Below are 20,687 nucleotides of genomic sequence, written 5' to 3' on the forward strand. Positions count from 1 at the left end.
ATTTTGTGTTTTCCTCTCTCCTGTCACAAGGTGACTTGACACGCGCATTGGCAATCCCAAGTGTTCAACACATTCCAAAGGTGCTGTCAAGCGTCAATGCCTTTCCTAATCGCTTCTAATCAATAGAATGCGTTTTTTTTCTTCAGGAACAAAAACAAAATAAGAATAAAATTGCAGCTTTATAATAACACTTTTTCTCTCACTCTTTTTTTCACATCCACACCTCACCATCATCACCACTTTTTTCCCGCATAAGTCATGCCGGTAGACATGAAAAGCGCGGTCACAAGGGCATTTGGCGGCGAGGGTCTGATTCACTCCGCTAAAAAGTGAGCTCATCAACTTTGTGCGTGTTTGTGTGTGTGTGTGTGTGTGTGTGTGTGTGTGTTCCTTGCGCGTGATCCATAGGACAGGTATTTAATTTGGCTCTGCTCCAAAGCAATCAACTGAGACTTTAAACCCGATGTCATGTGTGCGCGTGTGTGCGTGTGTGTATCAACTTGTGTCCTCCTGCCGCACCCACTGTCACCTCATCCAGAGTAGGTATCTTCTGCGTCCTTTGGCTTTCACTTACCCCATAATTTAGCCTGTTGGGTTTACTCTTAAGAAGGCGCCACTTCTAAAGGCGTGAGTTGTGACTCTGACATTGGAGGTGCACATCTGACAGACAACAGTCCGGGTCTGACAGATGGACTGACTACTGACAGGTGATGTGCCAAACAGGAGGGGGGGGGGGGATAACCTTTACATCCTTTTTGACTTTGAAAAATGACGAAAAAAAAAAAAAAACTAGACCGGCGAAATATACCCTAGCCTTAGTAAAATACAACCCAGCTCAAAAAACCAATGTGTGTGTTTGTGTGTGTAAGCAGTCCGGTGGGTGAGAGACTCGCCAAAGCACGTACCAATTCAGCGATGCAATGTTGCCACTTGGGGATGTAAGCTGATCTACACTCTGGTGGATCGAAAGGAGGATTGTATTCAAAAAAAGGTTTTTTTTTCCTCCAAAAAAAATTTAACGGGAGACTATTCAGTTATTCCAAAGCTCCAGAAGATGGCTCCAGGACAGGTGGTAGAAATGAGGACTTCGGATAATCCTTCAAACCTAGCCGACTCTCATTCCAATTAAAAAGTCAGGTGTCAGAATGGATCATGAAAAGGTAGTAAAATGTGAGGGAAAAATGGAGGATTTGGGGGGGGGGGGATGGGCATAAACACCAAAAGGTACAGGGAACCTACTTCATCTGGTTGCTGCATTGCCGGGATAACAAACCTCGAGGTGATAGTGAGCGAGTTCTCCTCCAAGTCCAGTTGGGGTTCGGTAAGTTGACTCCACTGTGAAACTAGGGCGTCCACACGTGTTTCAACGGCGTGTTGAATCTCAATGGAGTCACCACAGGCCTCACGCACGGCGCTTGCACGTCTATCCAAACTCGCCAATAGTTGAGCCCACCGTGTCTCGTAGCGAGAGAGACAGGCCTATGTGGTGTGTGTGTGTGTGTGTGTGTGTGTGTGTAAAAGAGAGACTAATAAGATTACGTAATACGCCAGCACTCGGTTGCAGGCCTCTCATGGTAGGCGCTAAACCGCCACAAATGACACTCACGCACACACGCACGCACACACAAACAAGGTCAGAGTGAACTCAACGCATCGTGTGTACACACGACAGAAACGCGGTGGCAGGTGTTTACGACCTCTTGGCCAATCAATACACCGGGTCACGACAACGATTACATTTGTCCTGACACCACTCTCCTCGATTTTAAATAAGCGAGATCTGAGCCGTCGACCTGGCAAGTTCTCGCCCTCATGAAAGTGCATCATGTGGTAAGTCTTTTTAGTCACCGAAAGGTCCTGAATAACTCGCCAAACGTGGACTGTTACGATCCACCTGAGCGTAGGTAGAGGATTCAAAGTTTGCGTCTTGGTGTCAACCTTCTGCAGCCACTTTTGGTATTCCTAACCAACCGTACTTAGAGGAAAGATGTGGAGCCAATTTTTTTGTCGTAGAGCGCTCAAGAGCCTCCTTCCAACCACCTTGAAAACTCTGGATTAAGGCGGGTTCAAAGGCAGAACTCTGTCAAAGTTTGGACCTGTCAAGATTTATGGCATGAGAATCATCCTCCAGGAGGGAAGCAACATGTCATCCACGGACAATCTAACAGGAAATCTCTGATGTGTGGATAACCCCTGCAAATTCACCTCCAGCGCCACCTCTTCTGATGCAAATTGGACAAGTCGATAGACGAGACGCTCTACCGATCCACCTTTAGAAAGAGGCGGCTAATTGTAAAATACTATCCCATTCATTCACTGTCTCCTTCTTTTCCCCCTGAATCCTAAGCCTTTGTGTTTAAATTGAAGCAGGGAACAACTGCACAGCTTAAAGCCAAGGCGGCGCTTTGTTGATCCTCAGTAACAAAATTAACCCTCAAAAGGCGTACTTTACGTAATCCCATGCGGTGGGAATTGGCAACCATGCGGGTTTCTCGGGTTTCAGAGGGATGGAGGGAGGGCCTCTGGATGAGCAAATGCGAGATATTCAAGAGCGTATCAGCTAACCGCAATTGCATTAGAACATAATCCGATAGCCAGGGTTACTCTCGTGTAAATTAAGGAAGATTCGAGCATGACAGATTCGATACGTTAGAGAGCAGTCTAACAGACCGATGCCAGTGTCGTTTAAACGCCTAGAAGTAATAATGTGAGTCCTAGTAGACCGGAAGCATACTACGTGTGCTTTATCGTGTAAAACTCAAGAAATCTGTTTAAACTGCACGATTGGCTACAAATAATTGTCATTGCTTATTCGTGGCAAGAGAAAAAGACGGTCAAATCAGTGCGTCACGTATGTGTGACGCTGGAGGTAAACACATAAATCGATAGTTATGCGTAAACATCCCATTTCTTGCATTTCTGTAACTCAAAATTCTGAAAGAGGAGGTCTTTTTTAATTCTCGAGTTTAAGAGGGAGCCAATCAAAGGGGGTGACGAAACTCTGTCCCAAGGTCAGCAGGGGCCCCACTCTGAAGGCACGCGGTAAACAATAATCACAGCTAGTTGGCTTTCTAATTGCGGCTTAAGACGGAATGCTAATGAGGCAGCGAATGGGGCCAACCGCCTAATTTAAATATTCTTCCGCTTTGGCACAACTTCGGTGATGCTTCTTCAAAACGGCGTCGCTCTTCTTCCCGCCAATTCTTTACCACTTCGTATTGGCTTCCAGCTAACAGCTTTGACACCATAAGGATTAAAATGTCTCCTTTCTATTCTCCGGGACACAATAAAGAAATATGGTAGTAATCAACAACTTTAACCGAGATCAACCTTGCTCCCACACCAATACAAATGGAGGTAAGCGCATCATGATTTACATGGCTTTTTGCCATTTGTCTAACATGCACGAAGTGTCACTGGCTTGGGGGTGACGACTGTTGAAACACTGTAAAGGTCTAGTGGAACCTACGAAGAAGGCTGGTAATTAACCGCACCTCTGAGCCCCATACTAAAATGTATAAATACATTCCATGTGAGTATCAGCATCTTCATGCGCCCTTCTCAAGTGCATCTACTGGAGGAGGTTACTAGGTAAAAAGTGTCTTGGTAACACACAATGGTATGATTGATCGGCTCTTTTTCTTTCCAGGATCTAAAAAAAATACGGCATTTCACCTTTGAAATGGGCTGCTATGAAGTTGACATCTGTCACTTCACTTAAAATTGGTTGTAGGCGTTTCTGGCAACGACACTTAAGTACTCTCTTCACGCATACTTTTTTTCGCTTTTTTTTTGGCAAACAGTTTTCCCCAGGTGCTGCCAAACGGTTACGACTAATAAGGTATACATCCTACTTAATTAATTTAAGTAAATGTCAAAAAAGTGATTTAAAAGTCTTTTCTTCACTTCTCTTGCAGTGATTCGCAGGGATCTTTCCAAATAATCTATTGCACTGGTTTTAATATTTTCAGTCTCCCTTGACTCCGGTGTCATCACTCCTTCCCATCCCATTAGTAGTGGTTGGTTTCTCCAGTCGGTAGACTGAAACGTCCGATCTTGGTGAAACTGCACTAAAGATTTGAAGTCAACAGTATTGGAAGAGCGCTTGAACAAGGAAGATCAGGGCTCTCTAGAATCGATCCATACATGAGGAGAAATTCTAGCACTTCGCACTTTACTTGGTCATTAAGATGTAGGAAGAGTACGTAAATTCAGCTTCGATGGCATAATGAACCAGACCGTCTCATCACGGCAGTACTTTTTTATCTTTAGCAAAAATAGGAAAATAAATTATAAATACTCACCGAAACAGCTTCAGAGACGGCCTCACTGACTAGCCGTGCCTGCTGCGTTACCTCGTCTTCCGTCTCTGCTGCATTGCTTCCAGTCATTCCCTCCATTTTTAGCATTCTCTGTTCCATTTCTCGTGTTTTTCTCTCCTCCACCTCACGTGCTTCTCGTTGCAGTTGACTCAGCCACTCTGACAAGACATCAGCTTCTTCCTCAAAATGCCGCCAGTGAAGAAGGGCATTTTGCAGTTGTGCGTAATGCGTGTGCACCCATTCCACAAGTCGGCTCCACTGAGTAGCCAGAGTGGCTATACGTCCCTCGACATTGGCATCTCGTGCGTCTGGAGTTTCGGAGGGCACCAAAATAACAATATCTTGCATGTGTTGGGCTAACTTTTCACCAGATTCAAGGTAATTTTCTAGTCTACGGTTGGCGACCAGTTGAGACTTCAGCTCTTGTACAGTTGTTCCGAAGCGTTCTGTTGCTTGTCGGTCCCTGTAGGTAGTTACAAGAAATTTTTTATTTTATAGCCTCTTTTGATGTTATTTTTTATTTTCAAAAGGGAGCAAAGGAGTGCCATCTGAGCACTAGATGACACGCCTGGAAAGTACTTAACAGTTCTCTTTAGAATGTAATCAAATATAAAACATCTACTAATTAGGTATAAGTAGACGCTGATTTTAATGGGACTCGTTTTCAAAAGCACTCACCTTTCCCATTCAAGCATTTTCAGTTGTATTTCAACAGCACTCAACACAGCCTCCTGTCGATTGAGCAGACAGCCGGCGAGAAAGCGATTTCCAGCTTCAGCGGCTCTATTTAAATTCGTCCACCGATTTTGAAGAAGGCTGAGCATTTTCTTAACCTCACCAGGTTGTACAAACTGAAGGTGGTCAATTAGCTGACGCTCAGTATCAGAATCATCGCCAGTGGTGGAGGATGGAGTCGTGTTGGAGATTCTTTGAACATGTTCGGCTAGATTAGCAAGTCGTTGTCCGTAGCGTAAGCAACGACGGAACATTGGTTCGTGCTTTGTTAAATGGGCAGTCAAATCCTGGGCAGTAAAAAAATTGGGACGGCTTTATTTCCTGTCGAGCTGGATTAAGGTGATATAGTCAACTTAGGTGGGTTGATGCTTGGATAAATTCCAATCTGTTTAGAGATTTTGGCCTTTAAAATGAATTAAATGGGCAATTTTCACAGAGTTTAAGAGAGAAAATCGTTGGGTGGTAAATTAGCCCGATTGACAGTGATTGATCCTTCAGCTTGAATGCAAAATCTGTCACTTATGTGGCGGTAAGTCAGCAGTCAAATGAGGCCACAGGGCTTGGTGAGGGTCGGGAAATCGGAGAGGAAGAAGAGGAGGGGAAGGGGAGGAGAAAAGATCCATCTCGCTACTGCAAAATTACCTTTTGCAGTTCCTTTTGACACTGTTTTGTGGGACTGACAGGCTAGAGGAGACTTTAAAAAAAACACTACCCGTTTTCCAACAAAAAGCATGAGGTGGCTATTCTACCGGGTTGTTAGGTTTAATGTGGTGCAAACCCCTTTCAGAGAAGGACATAAAACATTTCTGTTTTCCATAATAAACATTCCCTCTTTGCCAATCTTCAGGAAGGTGCTCGTGTGAAAAGATAACATTCCCTCTATCGTGTAAAAGTCCTGTTACAACAAGTGGATGATTAATTTGGCCGAAAAAAGGGAGATGACTTTCAACTCGATGACGGAGGCTCTCGTCAGGCGTTTTAATTCTTCCCCACTTCAGCCTACAGTGCGGTGGGTCTTTTGTGTTCGGAATTGTAGTCATCATCCAGGGAGGGGGGACTAGGGTGGGAGGGCTATCTCCAGGACAATAGGGAGGATGAGAAGGTGAGGAGACGCCATTACCCTAACGTCCTAAAACACACGTTTTCTGACAGCTAGGCATTATGTTATGAAGTCTTGCCCTGGAATAGGAATTTAGCCTCTTCTTCCCACCCTTCCCCCTTTTTCCTCCCCGAGTTGACTAATTCTGGCTATTTCCAAAGCATTTTTCTCGCGTACCGAGTTTTATTGTGTCGTGCAGATAAATCGCAGTCATAAGTGTTTGACCTTCAGGAAATGGACAATTCCTAGTAAATATTTGCTTTGGCAATCGACTACACGGATGCGCATAAAGCAAGGTCTTCGAATGGGGGCGAACATCCCAGGAGTTGGCCATAATAAGGCATGGGGATAGTTTGGGAATGGGTGACCGAGGCCACGAGTCTTTTCTCATCACAAGTCAACTAACAAACAAAATCTAGCGGTACCTTTTTATACAAAGGACAAAAAGGAGAGAGAGAGGGGAAAAAAAGACAGCCTTTGAGGTCTACTGTCACCTGTCAATAAAAGTGACTCTGATTTGTTAAGTTTTCACAACCTCCTCCATTTCAGTGCAGATCAGTGATTGTTAATCCCTTTTGACTATGTAGAAAGGGTCTGTCGCATCTCACTTGGATAACCTTGACCCACATTCAACCAGGTGGACGAGGGTTCTACGCCAGGGGTGAAGTGTACCACACCGAGAAACTGATGCATATTTATGCTTTAAAAGGCATGCATATAAACAATCGCATGCACCTTGCAAGTTCTTGAACCTTGCAAGAAATATTTGCCCCCAAGCGCACTGAAGCAATTCGTGCAAATTTTTGGGGGCAATTACGTCCGCATGGATAACTCTAGGGCAAATCAATCCAATAGAATGATGGAATCCATTGAACTTAAATAATTCCACACCAAAATGACACCGACGGTGGTGATGGTTGAAGCTGAACCGATGCTTAGACGAAGGACATTCACAACCATGTCAAATGGTGGAAAAACTACCACGCATCCACCACTTCTGCAGGTCGGCCAATAGGAGAGCAGGAGGAATGATCGGAGGAACCGTCGCGCCTTAATTCTCCCAAAAAATTGTAATAAGCGAGATTTGTAAAAATGGGAAAAGGCAGAAAGAGCGTCTCAATTTCTGCTGCCTATTGCGCATTTAACCGAGTAGATTGGGATCCTGGACAAATTTTCCCACGTTTAGTTAATAGCACCACTGCCTGTCGCCCCCACCCGCACCCGCCCCTCCAGATGGTCTTCTTCCCAGTGGAGTTCGTCGAATGGAGAAATTCAACTCTCTCTCAAGACATTTGACAGATCCAATTGCACTGAAGCCAATCTGGACACCAGAAGGAACCCAGGGAGTGGGAGACGCAAGACTAGAGGGAGACCACCTTGGAGTTTGAAGGCACACATGAGTCCTCTGGGCTAGTGTTAATAAGCTCTGGCCAGCGCCAGTCTTCCAGCCCTACCTCACGTACCCCTTTTAATGACCTTATTATTTACCAGAAGGTTAATTTACGTAGGACCCACCTCATGAGTGTTGAATCGTTTCCTTGCCTCCAACAATCGGCTGACAATTGTCTCATTCAACGACTTGACATCATCAATTGGTGACTTTTCCAGGGCAATCAAATCAGCTTTCTCAGCTACTGCCATGGGATCTTGAAGCATTGCCTTCTCAGTCACCTTGCCATCATCATTAAATGCCTTCAGGTCTGCACAGTTGTCACTCAATCGCTCCTCCATGGACAGCATCCACGCAAGACTGCGTTCAGCTTTATGTTGAAACTCCGACATATTCAACTGTGCATCCTCCAAGTGACTAACTTCGTCGAGTTCACTAGCCTCCTCCGAGCAGAAGGTCAATTCTGAGGCTGTTGGAGATGAACTCCTCGAAGATGTGGTCACGACGGTGACGGTGACACCTGCATCGGGTTCGCCCGGAGTGCCAAATTGTGCCTGATTCTCCTAAAATGTCAAAACATGTACACCAATTACGCCTCTTTGCCGCTACTTCGAGAGGAGGAAGAAAAAAAGGAGCTTTGAGGATGAATCACTTTGCCATATCTATCAAACGCTGATCAGATTTTTGCCCCTACCAATTATCTGTGCGGATTAATCGCCTTCAGCTAACTTTACCTCCTTGCTTTTTCTGACGATGGGTTATGCAAATCTAAAATATTTTCCTTCTCTCCCCCTCCCCCCCCCAAACCTCCTTCTAGCCCCTTTTATTTGGTAGGTTGATGCTTTGTTCAGGTGAACGTTTAACTGCGGAGGCATTTCATCCTCTACTCGACGTTATGACTCCTGTCATGCCTCCAGGCTTCTCCAGGCCTTATGCTGGCGTAACTTGTGACGACTACAGAGAGCGCTCCAGGGGCTATAACGTGGCAGTGTGTCAAGGGGTTTGCTGTGGAAGTCTTGGTTGGTGAAAAAAGGGGGCAAAGGGAAGGAAGGGGATGAACAAGAGGTAGGGCATGTAAAGCAGACCTATGTCAGCAAGTCGCATGGCAACCTTGATTGACTTCTTTGGCACGAACCAGGAGTACTTCATGAGATCCTCAAAGAGCAAAAGTGATGGGTAGAAAGCCACCTGATGTGCAGTACTGTTAAGATCTTTTCAGTGGTGGAACTATTGACATGCCACATCACTTCTTTCTTGCCTCCACACACTGAATGTGATCAAGAAGGGATCAGAAAGGCGTCAAGTGGCAGTATACCCTCCTCACACTCATTTACATATATCCGAATGGAGCCCCATTCAGCGTCACAAATAAGTGACGCTCTGATTTCCTCACCCAACTCCATGTCACAAAGCTATGGGTTAGGACCAAAACAACGGAGTGTTCATGGCCTGAGAACCAGTTGAATATGTCACTTCGATGGCATAAACATTAATGTTAAATCGGATCATGGGGTGCAATAAAGTCTCCACCTACCATGGCGGTGGTGCGTATTTCAAATGCCGGTTTATTCCTTCGCCGTCGGTCAATTTCAACGGCCAAACGCAGTTCAATCAGGTAGATGGCAACTGACCGTGCATCTACAGCATCGTTGGAGAGTAGATCTTCCGGTTCGAGAAGTCGTGCCACCGCGAACTCCTTTGTGATGAGATGAAATGCCAGGCCTAAATTCTGCATTGGTGTTTTCTCCAGTCGAAACCGGTAGCTGAACAATTCCGGTCTAAAAAAAAAGGGGAGGGGGTTTTCCGTGCTTGTTGGACGTTTGAAAAGTGATGCAAACCAGGTTGGCCCATCATTAAATCCTCACAAAGCGTAGGTTAATGCTTTGCGGAGTTCTAAAAATAATACTCGGTCGGGACAGCAAAGGTGTTGAATGGCAAGATGACTAGATAAATCGGAATATAATCTAAAGCACTAAAAACCCTCCCGGAGCTAGAAATTAGCCGGACTTAGCGCCGTCTAGTCGGTTGCCCACTAGGCCTTCGCTTCATCTGACAGCTTAAAACACGGTGCATGAGAACATTTGTTGAAACTTTTTCAACCCCCCCCCCCAAAAAAAAAAATTCTCCTTCATCGAGGTCGCCAGACGTTTTTCCTAGTTTCTGGATCCGTAACAATCTAAAACACTTCGTAGTTTGCGCTTTTGTCAAGCCTCGTCCTTATTGGTCAATATCATGAGAAGACTAATATCCCTATCACACGAGTATGATCAATCAAAATGCCAGAAATATGCGAGATTTCTTCACTTCAGCACTCCAGACAGCACGTACCATGCTCTGGGTGTAACTCCAGTGCCCCACCCCCTTCCACCCGTATGGCACTTCACTAAAAAGCGGCGGCGCCGCCGGTGATTGGTCAATTTGACGGAGGTAGGCTGAGCCGTTTCGCCGCATTTAAAACGTACAAAACCCCGGTTAAAAAGGAAGCTAACTTGAAAATGCATCTATAAGTAGGCATTGGAGCACACCTATCAACACCGAAGAAGCGTAGACAAGACGTTGTTTACAAGGAAAAATTGGGGGCCATTTATTTATGCTAAGGCTGGCTTTACGCTCAGATGGCGGAGCAAAACATTGCTACTTTTGAAGACTTTTTTTTTTAAAGAAAACTAGTGAATCTCGAATGCATACCTTTGCTGATTAATTATAGCCAGGAATGCGAGTCCATCACGCCAAGATGTTGTGTAATTGCAGATATTTACGCCTTCATATCTAGGGCGGAGGAAAAGGAATAGTTGAATTAAACATGGAAAAGGAGGTAGGCAAGAAATGGAAGCCTGACAGTCACAGTCGGCAAGGTTGCCACATCACTCTCACAAGCAAACGCGCACCCACGGGAAACAACCAAAGCCCTGAAACTGGGTGATGTTGACGAGGTGTCACTAAGGCGTGGAGGTGGCTTCAAAACCTTTACGCAAGTCACGTGGACTGATGGTGGACTAATAAAGTCATTTTTTAAGTTCTCAATGTATAGATTGATCTTCCTCTAACACCCAACTACGAACAAAGCCGGGGGGGGGGGGGAAGACGCAGAGAACTGATTTTCACGATGATATTTAAAGTGGTCACAGAGTGGTCAAACGTGAGTCCAATTGGAAGGGGAGGGAAGCACAAAATTTATTTAACTTTTCCATCCTTTTTTCTGGCTATTCTTGTCAGTTTTTTAATTCGATGTTATTGGTCCTAATAAAACTTACGACTGGGTGGCATCTTGACACCAAGCCAATAGGCGCTCATCCTGGCGGGTGAGCCATCGATCCAGAAGGGGTGTCCGGGTTGAACAGAACTCAGCCTCGGGAAGAACACTGCTCATGCTATTCCGTTTACTTCGTTGACCAATCAGCGTGGAGGTGGAGGAGCCCACTGAGCCCCTCACTGTTCCACTGGCTTCTTGGACGTCTTCAATGGGACCAGTTCCAGCTCCAGCTGCAACGGCTAGGATCCAGAGCGTATCCAAGCCCAGGGTTAGACGCATGGATGACGACGAGGCGGAGAGGTCACTGTCTGTGCGTTGGTAAGTGTCACAAGCTAGCTGGATAGCTGTTGCAACATCATGCTGTGTAGACGAGGAAAAATGGCAAGAAAGAAAGTGTATTTCGGGCTATTTTGTTACCAAGGGGTAGTCGGTAAAAGGCCTTTTAAGATTGGAGGGTGTAATTGAAAAAAGGACTCCTCTAGCGATATGTCAAAGTCAAGAAAGAAATTTGCCACCACTTTCTGCTGCATGGAAGTCGCTAGCTGTTGCCAGACTGGCAGAATTTATTCCAGGGCCTTATTTTCACCCAATTTAGCTGAGAATTCGCGAGGGATTGGACCACATCAAAAGTCCAGATGGCTGACGGACCAACTGGACTGTAGAATGGAAAAAGACAACTGCTAGTGAACGGTGGAAACAAGACGCGGGTTCCTGATATAGGACAGGCTGACTTTGTGAAGTTAGGCTGTGGAGTTCCTTCCCTTCAAGCCACTTCCTCCTAAACATTCACCCACCTTACTTCTCCCCTACCCTGCCGCCTCACCGATCCCGACCCCCGAGTTTTTTCTAACTTGTGTGCCTATTTGCAGCACACTCATCACTTTCCTCCATCCTCCGTCTAGACCGAAGATTAGTGTCACTGGGATGGTCAAAAGTCCATGAAAAAAGGCAGCAGCTTCAATGTCGTGTTTGTGAACACTGGGTGTAGGGACCGAAAAGGCAAAGGAAGAAAAGCAACGCCAGAGCCATCCACCTTCCAAAATAGCTTGACATTTCAGCCAGTGCACATCGGAGCCATTAAAGTGGGAAACATTGTTGTTTATAAATGCACAAACGTGTTTGGCATTCCTTTTGTAATGACCCAACCACGGTGTTCCAGCATTTCCTTTCCCGTTTGTCCAGTCCCCTTCGCCCCCACTCCCCCTCCAACGAATTTCACCTTCAAATTGACATGTGTGTGTCAAATTTGGGGGGAGGTCTACGATTCTCTCTCTATCCACCTATTTATCTATCCGGGATCAAGTTTTCTTTTTTTTTTGCTTTACCTTTCGCGGCCCTAGAAACTCGTTTTCGGCCACATTAAAGGCAGAGAGCAAAGCGTGCAACGCACAAATGTGACCTACTAACTGACCTTGTGGTGTGTCTACAGGAATGAGTCATTTGGGTTAACTGTAGATAACCAAAAGTTCATCACTTCCCTCCGTGGAGAGCGGATACCGTTGCCGAGACTCGGGCAACCTGTCAATTGAACTAGACAGGACTGACTAACTATATTGGAAGGGGTGGCAAATTTTGCTGATTCTGGGCCGATTCGGGGAGAAGGAAGGCAAGGAGGGGTAGGAGAAAGAGATCCAAATATCCCACGTTTCTTAGTATTCTAAAGTGATTTTCACAAGCCTGTCAAAAGTTGACAATGGGGTTCTTACAAATCTTCCATTTTTGGATACTCTTTTCACCCAAAAATATACGAAATTTAGGGTCCCTAAAACACGACTGAATTGCCTTAATGGGTTTTATTTGATAAAAGTTAACAGTTGGTGCCTGTGGATTTCAGATTTTTCGTAGCTACGAATGGTGGGGCGGGGACCGAAGGGAGGCCTGCGGTCCGGGGTGGGGGCGAATTTTAAGGCAAAAAACGCATACGCGGTGGCAATTAAATGCACCGGTACCTACTGCCACTATCGAAAATACCACCAAGGGCTTTTAAATAATCTGACTTCAAGAGGGATGGCCTTTTGTATGGTGCCAAATGTGTGTCCCACCAAAAAACGAAGTGGAAGTGGACCCACTGGAGGGTGATTGACTGAAGGAATAAACGGGGGAGACTGGGCTTACCGGAGAGGGGTATGCTCTTCCTGACTTACCCCATAGAGACGTTCAATGAGGGAGGTAGCATTCTCCTGCGTGGAAATTCCATCCGATGGTCTAAAATTACTCTTTCAAGGCGAAAAAAAGAGGTGACTTGGTTGTTAAATAACAACACGAAAGTCTACTAAGCACGTAATTTTTAGGCGTAGGCACTTATTGTTAAACTCCGCAGATTGTGGTAAAGAACTAATTCGATCTTCTCTGGTAAGAGCATAAAACGATTCGTAAGGTTAACTCGGAGATCGCCAGCTTTTACGCAGATCTGAGCAACAAGTGAAAGCCTACCTAGATCGACACCTTTTTAGGGCCTTTTGGCTCTCGGGTCAACAAAAAACAAGCGAGAAGGAAAAGAAAGGTGGACTCACTGTCGACGCCTTTCGATTGGCTAATTCTTGCGCCAAACTGAGGAGGGCCTCGGGATCACGGAAAATGTCCACTGCTTCTGTAATCTCGTGACCGATTACATCCTACAATATGGTACGGACGCGTTAGAGGGTAATGGTGGTACCCCTTCCCAGCTCTTTTAGCTGAATTGGGATACTTCTGGGATTGCCACACAGTGTCGCTAAGGTAAATCGACCATCACGACACACACACAAGGGAAAAAGTAACCCATGCAAATTAGGAGCATCCAAAACCAACCCAATAAGCCAAAAAAGGTGGAGAAGAAAAACTTGTCCACAAACCTGTTTCAACTGACTGTTCACCCATCGTTTAAACACTCGACATTGTGTGGCCAAGATTTTACCATCTAAAAGGGCCAAAAATGGTGGATTACTTTGAGTGCCTTGTTAATCCAATCGGAAGCGGTAATAGCCAATCATGAGTCATTTGAAGACCCTACTACTTGGACTTTGTAGCCATCCACAAATGTTATACAATCAAAAGTTGGTTAAGATGGAGGTCCAGGTTGATGTTAAAACCGTAGCCAAGTTATCTCGACTACCTGCAACAGCATTCGAGCCACCATGAAATGCCTTCGAAGTGCTTTTGGTTGGACAGGGTAGGAAAAAAAGAGCCCTCATTTATTTTTTAGCATGAGTGAGAGATTTGACTTTCTTACTTACTCATCCAGTTGGTAAAGCCCTTGCCAACAGTTTTCAGTGAGATCACACAAAGGAGTTAGTTGGGAAGCGGCAAGTATTTTTCGGCATTCTTAAGCGTGTGTGTGTGTGTCTATTTTATGTCTACATGTGTGCATGTAATTGGAATGTCACAAGTAAATCGGGTAAATGGAAAGCAAGAGAGTCGCATTCAAGGTGACCAGCCGACAAGACACATTTCAACTGCCCTCAGATGATGATTTATGTTGGGAGTAAAAAAGTCTTTAAGTATGCCCCCAATTGTATGTTGTGGATACAAGCAACGGATGAATGAACCCGGCACGCATAAATTTTACCGAATAGCAGTATTTTTTTAACAAAAGTCAAGAAAACAACGCGACACGACCTTATTGAAGCGGAGGAATTCCCACGACATTCATAAATAGAATCTTTCTTTGCATTTTTTTCAAACCATGTATACACATATTTGTTTATGCCTACTAGATAAGGTAAAAATAGTCAAAAAACTGGATCAAAGTGCCTAATCAAAAAGCAAATTTTAAAACAAACTGTTTTGAAGTTTGCGGCTGTTCATTAAATTCGGCAAATCAGAACTGCGCTTTAGGTTTACTAGGTCAAAGTCACCCACGATCTCATTCAGGCTAATTAGGACACCATTAATTTTGAGCCAACAAATAAAACCAAGTGATTCTTTCCTCATATACTCTTTTTGATCCTTATTTGCCTATTTAAAAAAAAAACAACCGGCCTAGCATGAGTTGTTTGGGGGGTTTTAAAAGTTCCATTTTCACTTAACCCTGGCCTGATAATCTGATTGGGTACCAGAAGCAGCTGAAGTTTAAGGGGTTTTAGAGGCGTTGGAAATAAATCAAGGGCAGGAATTTTGAGGTCTCTAGGCTCGGAAGAGGGTTGTTAAGTCGGTGACGATTGTGAGTTGTCACTGCCACTTTTTACCACGTGAACTTGGCTTGTCACATTACATAGCAGCACATACACACACACACGAGTGCTTGTGTGGTTGCACGCACAGCCAAGCCCATTCGCCTAGCAACTGGGAAGGCACTGTGATCAATACTCGCACCTCATTGGTCAGCAGCACAAATTACATCATAATTAAGTGGGCCGAGGGAGCTGAGCCGAATCCAACCAATCCGCTTGGAGGAAGGGGATAAGGCCATTAATGCCTTCAGCTGGGATGTGTATTCACCACACAAATTAGATGTTCATTGTATCTTTTTGCACAAAAATATGTAACTACTTAATAAATAATAAGTTCTAGCAACAAGCTTGCAGTATGAGAACTAGCACCTGTGCCAAATCGTATCTGATTGCACAGTGAAATTTTATTGGCTACTGCCTGCACCAATAGTTCGATAGTGCACACTGTGACCTCAAGCCGAGCAATCACACAGGTTTACATTGCATCAGAATTGCATGTCATCGTTTCTACAGGTACCATGCGGTCGTTTGCGAACCGCAGAGTGGTGAAGGACCAGGGGATTGCTGATTGCTAACTCAGCGTTCCCTGCCGTGCCATCTTTGGTGGTACAAAACGAAATTTTGATAGGATTTAAAGGAAGGTATTGACATGTCAGATGAAGTATAATGGCCTCTAGCTCCAATGGAATATCTTAAACAATAAAAGATATTACTGTAGGAGGAGGCAGGGAGCTTATGCCTACGGGAAAGTGACACCAGAAAAAGACCCGGAAGTCGTGTCACTAAGGCGGTACTTCTTAATGACCAGTCAAAAAAGTGTACCGATAAAGGTAATCAGATCTGGATGCTTTAGAAAGCTATTTTCCTCGTAGGAAGGAGCTAATAGATGGAAAAAAATCATGTGAATGATTAACAAGTGATGACTAAGCGTTTGGGGATATGAACCAAAAAAGGGGCGTTAATCGGGGGACATAAAAGCACAGAGACTGAGGCTCCTAGTTAACCTTACCAGCATACAAGAGTGTTGGCAGCCAAATAAACGGACTATTTGAAGAGCCCTCTGTTTATATGGGCCTGGGTGAAAATTTGTGCTGTAAACAAAGGGTGGCAACATCTTCCCTCACCCCTGCCCCCACCTACGGTCTCCCCTTGGGAGTAAAATAAGCGGTGGTAAACAACATTTTTTGGATTAATTGTCATATAGACACGCTATTTGTAACGAAAAAATGACATATTTAGGGGTCGTATTTCTGCGGGTAATGAGAAGCTACTGTTGTTGGCTAGTTTGTTATTTGTTTAGAGTGGTTAATTTCAGACACACGCAATAATTTTACATGATTGACATTTTCCCTCATGTGATTAATTAACAGTCGATATTACATAGTGAGTTTGGGAAAGGAGTGGAAAATGCTGGGAGTGATTCTGGCCTTAAGGTTAGAACATGGTTCGTGCTACAACATCAAATCGTGTTAATTTGTAGCAGCTGCTAAATTTATGTGGCATTCTTGGATCAACCATCACACTTAGATCGAAAAGCATGAGAAAGGTCTTTTTTCATTTTGTTCATGTAAATTTATCCTAAAGCTGAGTGTTAGACACTCGAGCAGGAGGATGGGAGAATAAAAACCGCTGTTGATGTGGACTGACATCGGACTAAATTTAGTTTAAAATTATCAAGGCATTGCAAGCAAATGAATTTTTTTCACTTTCAAAACAAACTATATTTTTTTTGCCGGGAAATGAAACAATGAGAGAAATATCTCATCCATGAGAATAGTAAATGAAGGCTTAAAAAAAGCCACTGGCGATAATAATTTATTGTTCTAATTAGCCAGAACATATATTTCACAAGTTGTTTATTAAAAGTTTAGCCAACATGATTCCAAAAACGCTACAAAGGGGTAAAGAGTTCAAATATCATGGTCTTTAACACTAGTGTCCGTTCGACATGCAGAGATATGCATTTATTTTCACCGATTAGCAAACGCATGGTGGTGAAAAACATATGACACAAAACTAGTATACTCTAATGCGCCGGTCTCGTAGCATCGCAATATTTGTTGAGGTTTCAGGGTGCTGACTAGTTTGTCCACCGACATGACCAAATAAGGTGATAATAAGCTTTAGCAAGAGGAAAAACCAATACAACGTCTTGGCTAAAAAATGCCTAAACACGCTTAAAATTAAAAATAAAAAGTTTATTTACATCACAAAGACATCATGACTTTGTCGAGCGAAATGTAATCATGGTATTTTTGGAACACAAAGAAGGAAAAAATAGGCAACACAAACCCCTGAAATCAAGGTCAGAGGGTAGGGTTCTTCTTTGCCTGGCGTCATCCATAAATTGTCAAAGTCTCCTCTATTTTATTTCCAGCCTCGTTTAACAGTAATCAATTGTTATGTTGCTTCAAACTGGCAACAACGCTTAATTATTTATTAGTGGTTGTTCTAAACAAAATAAAATAACCTTGCTCTGTAGCAAACTTTAGAGTTTTGGACTCTACTAACTGATTTTTTTTACGATTCCTTATTTTAGCGTCATGTATGCGGTTAATTATAGTTAAATAATTTTTTTGACAATAAAATGCTTGGATAATCTTTGTTGGGTATTGCAAGTCCGCATACTTTATCCCTTTGCCAAATTTTAAATAACAATAAATTAGCTATTTGCTTTTGGGAAAAAAGGCATTCTAAGCTCATTTATGCGTACCCTTTTTAGCCAGACGAAATTTTAGCATAAACCTGAACTGCTACATAAAAATTCAGCTTGTCATCTCTTCGAGAGATGTTTAGTGCTAGACAGATTGCTTTTTCGCTGTGATAACAAACAGGAGGAGCGCATCTGTACTGCGCAAAACTCTGAATATTTGTCATAGTGCTCTTTTAAGGCCGTTCGGAAACCTCCGACTTCAGTAAGAACAGCTCATCAGGATTTGACTGGGTATACATCTGTGATGAATGCATGATGTCCAATGACTTGACGGTACGAGGAACTGCAACAGAGAAGTGAACATTATTGCAGACTTTGAAATTACTGATGACAATCTGATGAATATTCTTCTCCTGAGTAAATCTGCTAGGATCACCAGGGAATTGTGCAAGGCACAAATCCCAATATGGCTTTTGTTGCCCAAGAACACTCTTGCATCAACTTGCGAATCAACTGCAGAGGAGATGGCGCCATTGAGGTAGGGTCGGGATAGCTTGACTTATTTATAAAAGGCGAATTTTCATTGAACTAAGTAATTATAGGTGCATTGTTACTGTCCAAGTGAGAGAAAGGATAAACAATATACGCCTTAGGAAGAGGTACAAGCAGCCTTTAGCTAGTTTACATATACTAAACATATGCCGGATCTGAATTACATGTTACAGATTCAAGGGATTCCATCTCGTAATGATCGTTACATTACAGTCTATGCCAACAAGACCTTTAGAAGAGAGGGGAAGACAAAATATACACCGAAGTTTTTAACCTTCTGCTGATCACAAAGAGGCAACAGGTACATAAGTATAATGACGGATTGTTTCAAAAAAGTTTTAGAGGTAGAAATTGGGCCAATTTTGGGCTTTAACAGTGAATAAAAGGCATACCACAACAGGCTTAGCTAATCTAATGCCTATCAGGAGTTGGACCTAGCATAGCTCTACGGATTCCTTCCATCCCCTGCTTGAATCGCAATTTCCACGTTGTACGGAGCAAAGACGTAAATTTGAGTGCTGATGACCTCTTCACCAAAAAATTACTGCAAATTGCAATCTATCATGACGAAACACAACCTAACAGAGGCTTCAGGGATGGTGTCCAAGATGGCAAGACGACCATGTTCGACTGAACCATTTAGGCAATGCGTCGTCATCACACCACATTATGTGTTCCCTAATTATTTATAAGACGTAGTCAACTTGCAAAGATTTCTTCGACGGTGATGCAAGAGTGCCTGGATAAATTCGTTAACTTTGGTGTAGAAGCAACCATTGTTGCGTAGCAAAGGCTCATTTACTTCACACATTTTCTTGTGATTTCGTGGGGAAATAATTGTGCACTTTATTTTCCCTTTTCATCTTTTGCATATCCTACTAATTTTATTTAAGTAACAAAAGGCCACAGTACGACTTTCGGTAAACACTGCATTTATCACAGATTTCAAACTCTCTGATCCACAAGACAGACTTGCAGAAGGCTTTGGATTGGAAAGGTGAAGGTCGTTTGGGCAAGAGGCGGTTTTTACCTTATTTGGTAGAAGGCGATGCAGACGACTCGTGATTCAGACGGGAGCGGTAAAACAAACCTGCCACATGTCTGTCAAACCTGTCTTCTAAATGGTATCCACGTGCTGAACCTGACTCACTGAAAGCGTATTGTATTTCCACTTCAGCCGCCTTGAATATTCATTTGACTGGGGAATTTGGCGTGGTGCTATCCCATTTCTGTGTGGGTTATTAACCAACATGGAATTTTTGTTGACTAGGGAAAAAAACGGCAAACAAGGCCATGGCCTTCCCTTGCATTGTCTGTTTGAGTGAAACAAATCAACAGTTCGGTTTTCTCCTCACTCCCTCCCCTTCGTCTCACGCAAGTGCCCACCTCTTCCCCCTGCGTGCATTCATGCCTCATTGAGTCGCCCAACTTCAGTGGATTTCACCTCGATTGCCACAGATTAGGCCAAACACCAAAAATAACCTTCAAAGGGAGTCATGGAGCACAGTAAATAAAATTTTTTACGTGGTATGGGTGATACATAAACTTGGAACCATATTTTTTCGATGGTTTTTTACCTTAAAACTAAAAAACTAGTGAGTGTGTAGCGCTTCAAAGCCTTTTCCCAGTCCTAGGTAAATTATGTAACCTTTTGAAGAATAGTATGTTGGTAGCGTTGAATAGATCGGTCTGGAGAAGGTAAATGAAGTGGTGGGGGAAGAGTATAGGTACACCGGTCATCAGAGCCGAATTATTTGATTGGCGGAACAAATGGGACCGCAGCGCTCACTTTACCTAATTGGCCGACTCACCGACTGCTCAAAATCTGAAAGGGGTTAGCATTCGGCCATATTTTATGACTATTTTTTGGTTCAGGTATATCCGATCCTTCCTACAAATGAATTACCATTGTCAAATATCACAAGATGATCAAGAACACATGCCTGACTTGGAGGTACAATAGAGGAAAACTAGCGTCACGCATATGTGACACTGGGAATGCAGTACTTAAACGAATCAATCAGAATGCAAATGTTAATATTAGCCAAGTCTAATAGTAAAAATATTAATATATTAAATGCAATTTAAACTACTTCACATCTCACACTTTCTACTAGCAATTTGCCTTCCCAGTAACCCAACTCGTTCTTTCCCCCACTCTCTCTCTCTCCTCCCTACAGTGAGTACACATTTATCCACACAGCCCCGCCTCACTGTAATTACGCCAGTCTTATCCCCATCCCTGTCCAACTCGACAATCGCAAAATCACAGAGCTCATCCTCCTCACCTCTTTGCCCCACCCCTACTTCCCCCTCGCCCATGTGCAGTCGACAGGTACACTTCTCTCCGCCCCTCCCACATTTTCTCCATAATTAAAGGGCACGCGATGAGTAGCTTGTACTGAGTAGGCAAAGGGTGGGGCAAAAGTTATTTTTTTTCCCTTCGCCCGCACCATATGGCTAGGTGGAAAAGGAAAAGGGAAGGTGGATGGGAGGGGACATGTGAGAGGGGCTCCTCCTCTACCGGCATCA

General features: G+C 43.8%; 1 protein-coding gene across 1 annotated transcript in view; it reads right to left on the minus strand. All coding sequences in view use genetic code 11, as the record gives it.

The window, feature by feature from the left end:
* Nucleotides 1–20,477, minus strand: part of EGR_07206 (Dystrophin) — a gene marked incomplete at both ends in the record, with an annotated part of 41,372 nt that extends 20,895 nt beyond the window's left edge. Inside the window, 12 exons of the mRNA XM_024496455.1 lie at nt 1,240–1,479; nt 1,627–1,894; nt 1,977–2,050; nt 2,206–2,286; nt 4,305–4,785; nt 5,001–5,344; nt 7,672–8,109; nt 9,081–9,324; nt 10,801–11,159; nt 12,944–13,015; nt 13,313–13,414; nt 20,334–20,477. Of these exons, the coding sequence (XP_024349132.1) occupies nt 1,240–1,479; nt 1,627–1,894; nt 1,977–2,050; nt 2,206–2,286; nt 4,305–4,785; nt 5,001–5,344; nt 7,672–8,109; nt 9,081–9,324; nt 10,801–11,159; nt 12,944–13,015; nt 13,313–13,414; nt 20,334–20,477 (2,847 nt within the window). The remainder of the gene's footprint in view (nt 1–1,239; nt 1,480–1,626; nt 1,895–1,976; nt 2,051–2,205; nt 2,287–4,304; nt 4,786–5,000; nt 5,345–7,671; nt 8,110–9,080; nt 9,325–10,800; nt 11,160–12,943; nt 13,016–13,312; nt 13,415–20,333) is intronic.
* Between the last annotated feature and the right edge of the window lie 210 nt (nt 20,478–20,687).

Source organism: Echinococcus granulosus, assembly GCF_000524195.1.
Source record: "Echinococcus granulosus chromosome Unknown EG_S00072, whole genome shotgun sequence".
NCBI lineage: Eukaryota > Metazoa > Platyhelminthes > Cestoda > Cyclophyllidea > Taeniidae > Echinococcus > Echinococcus granulosus.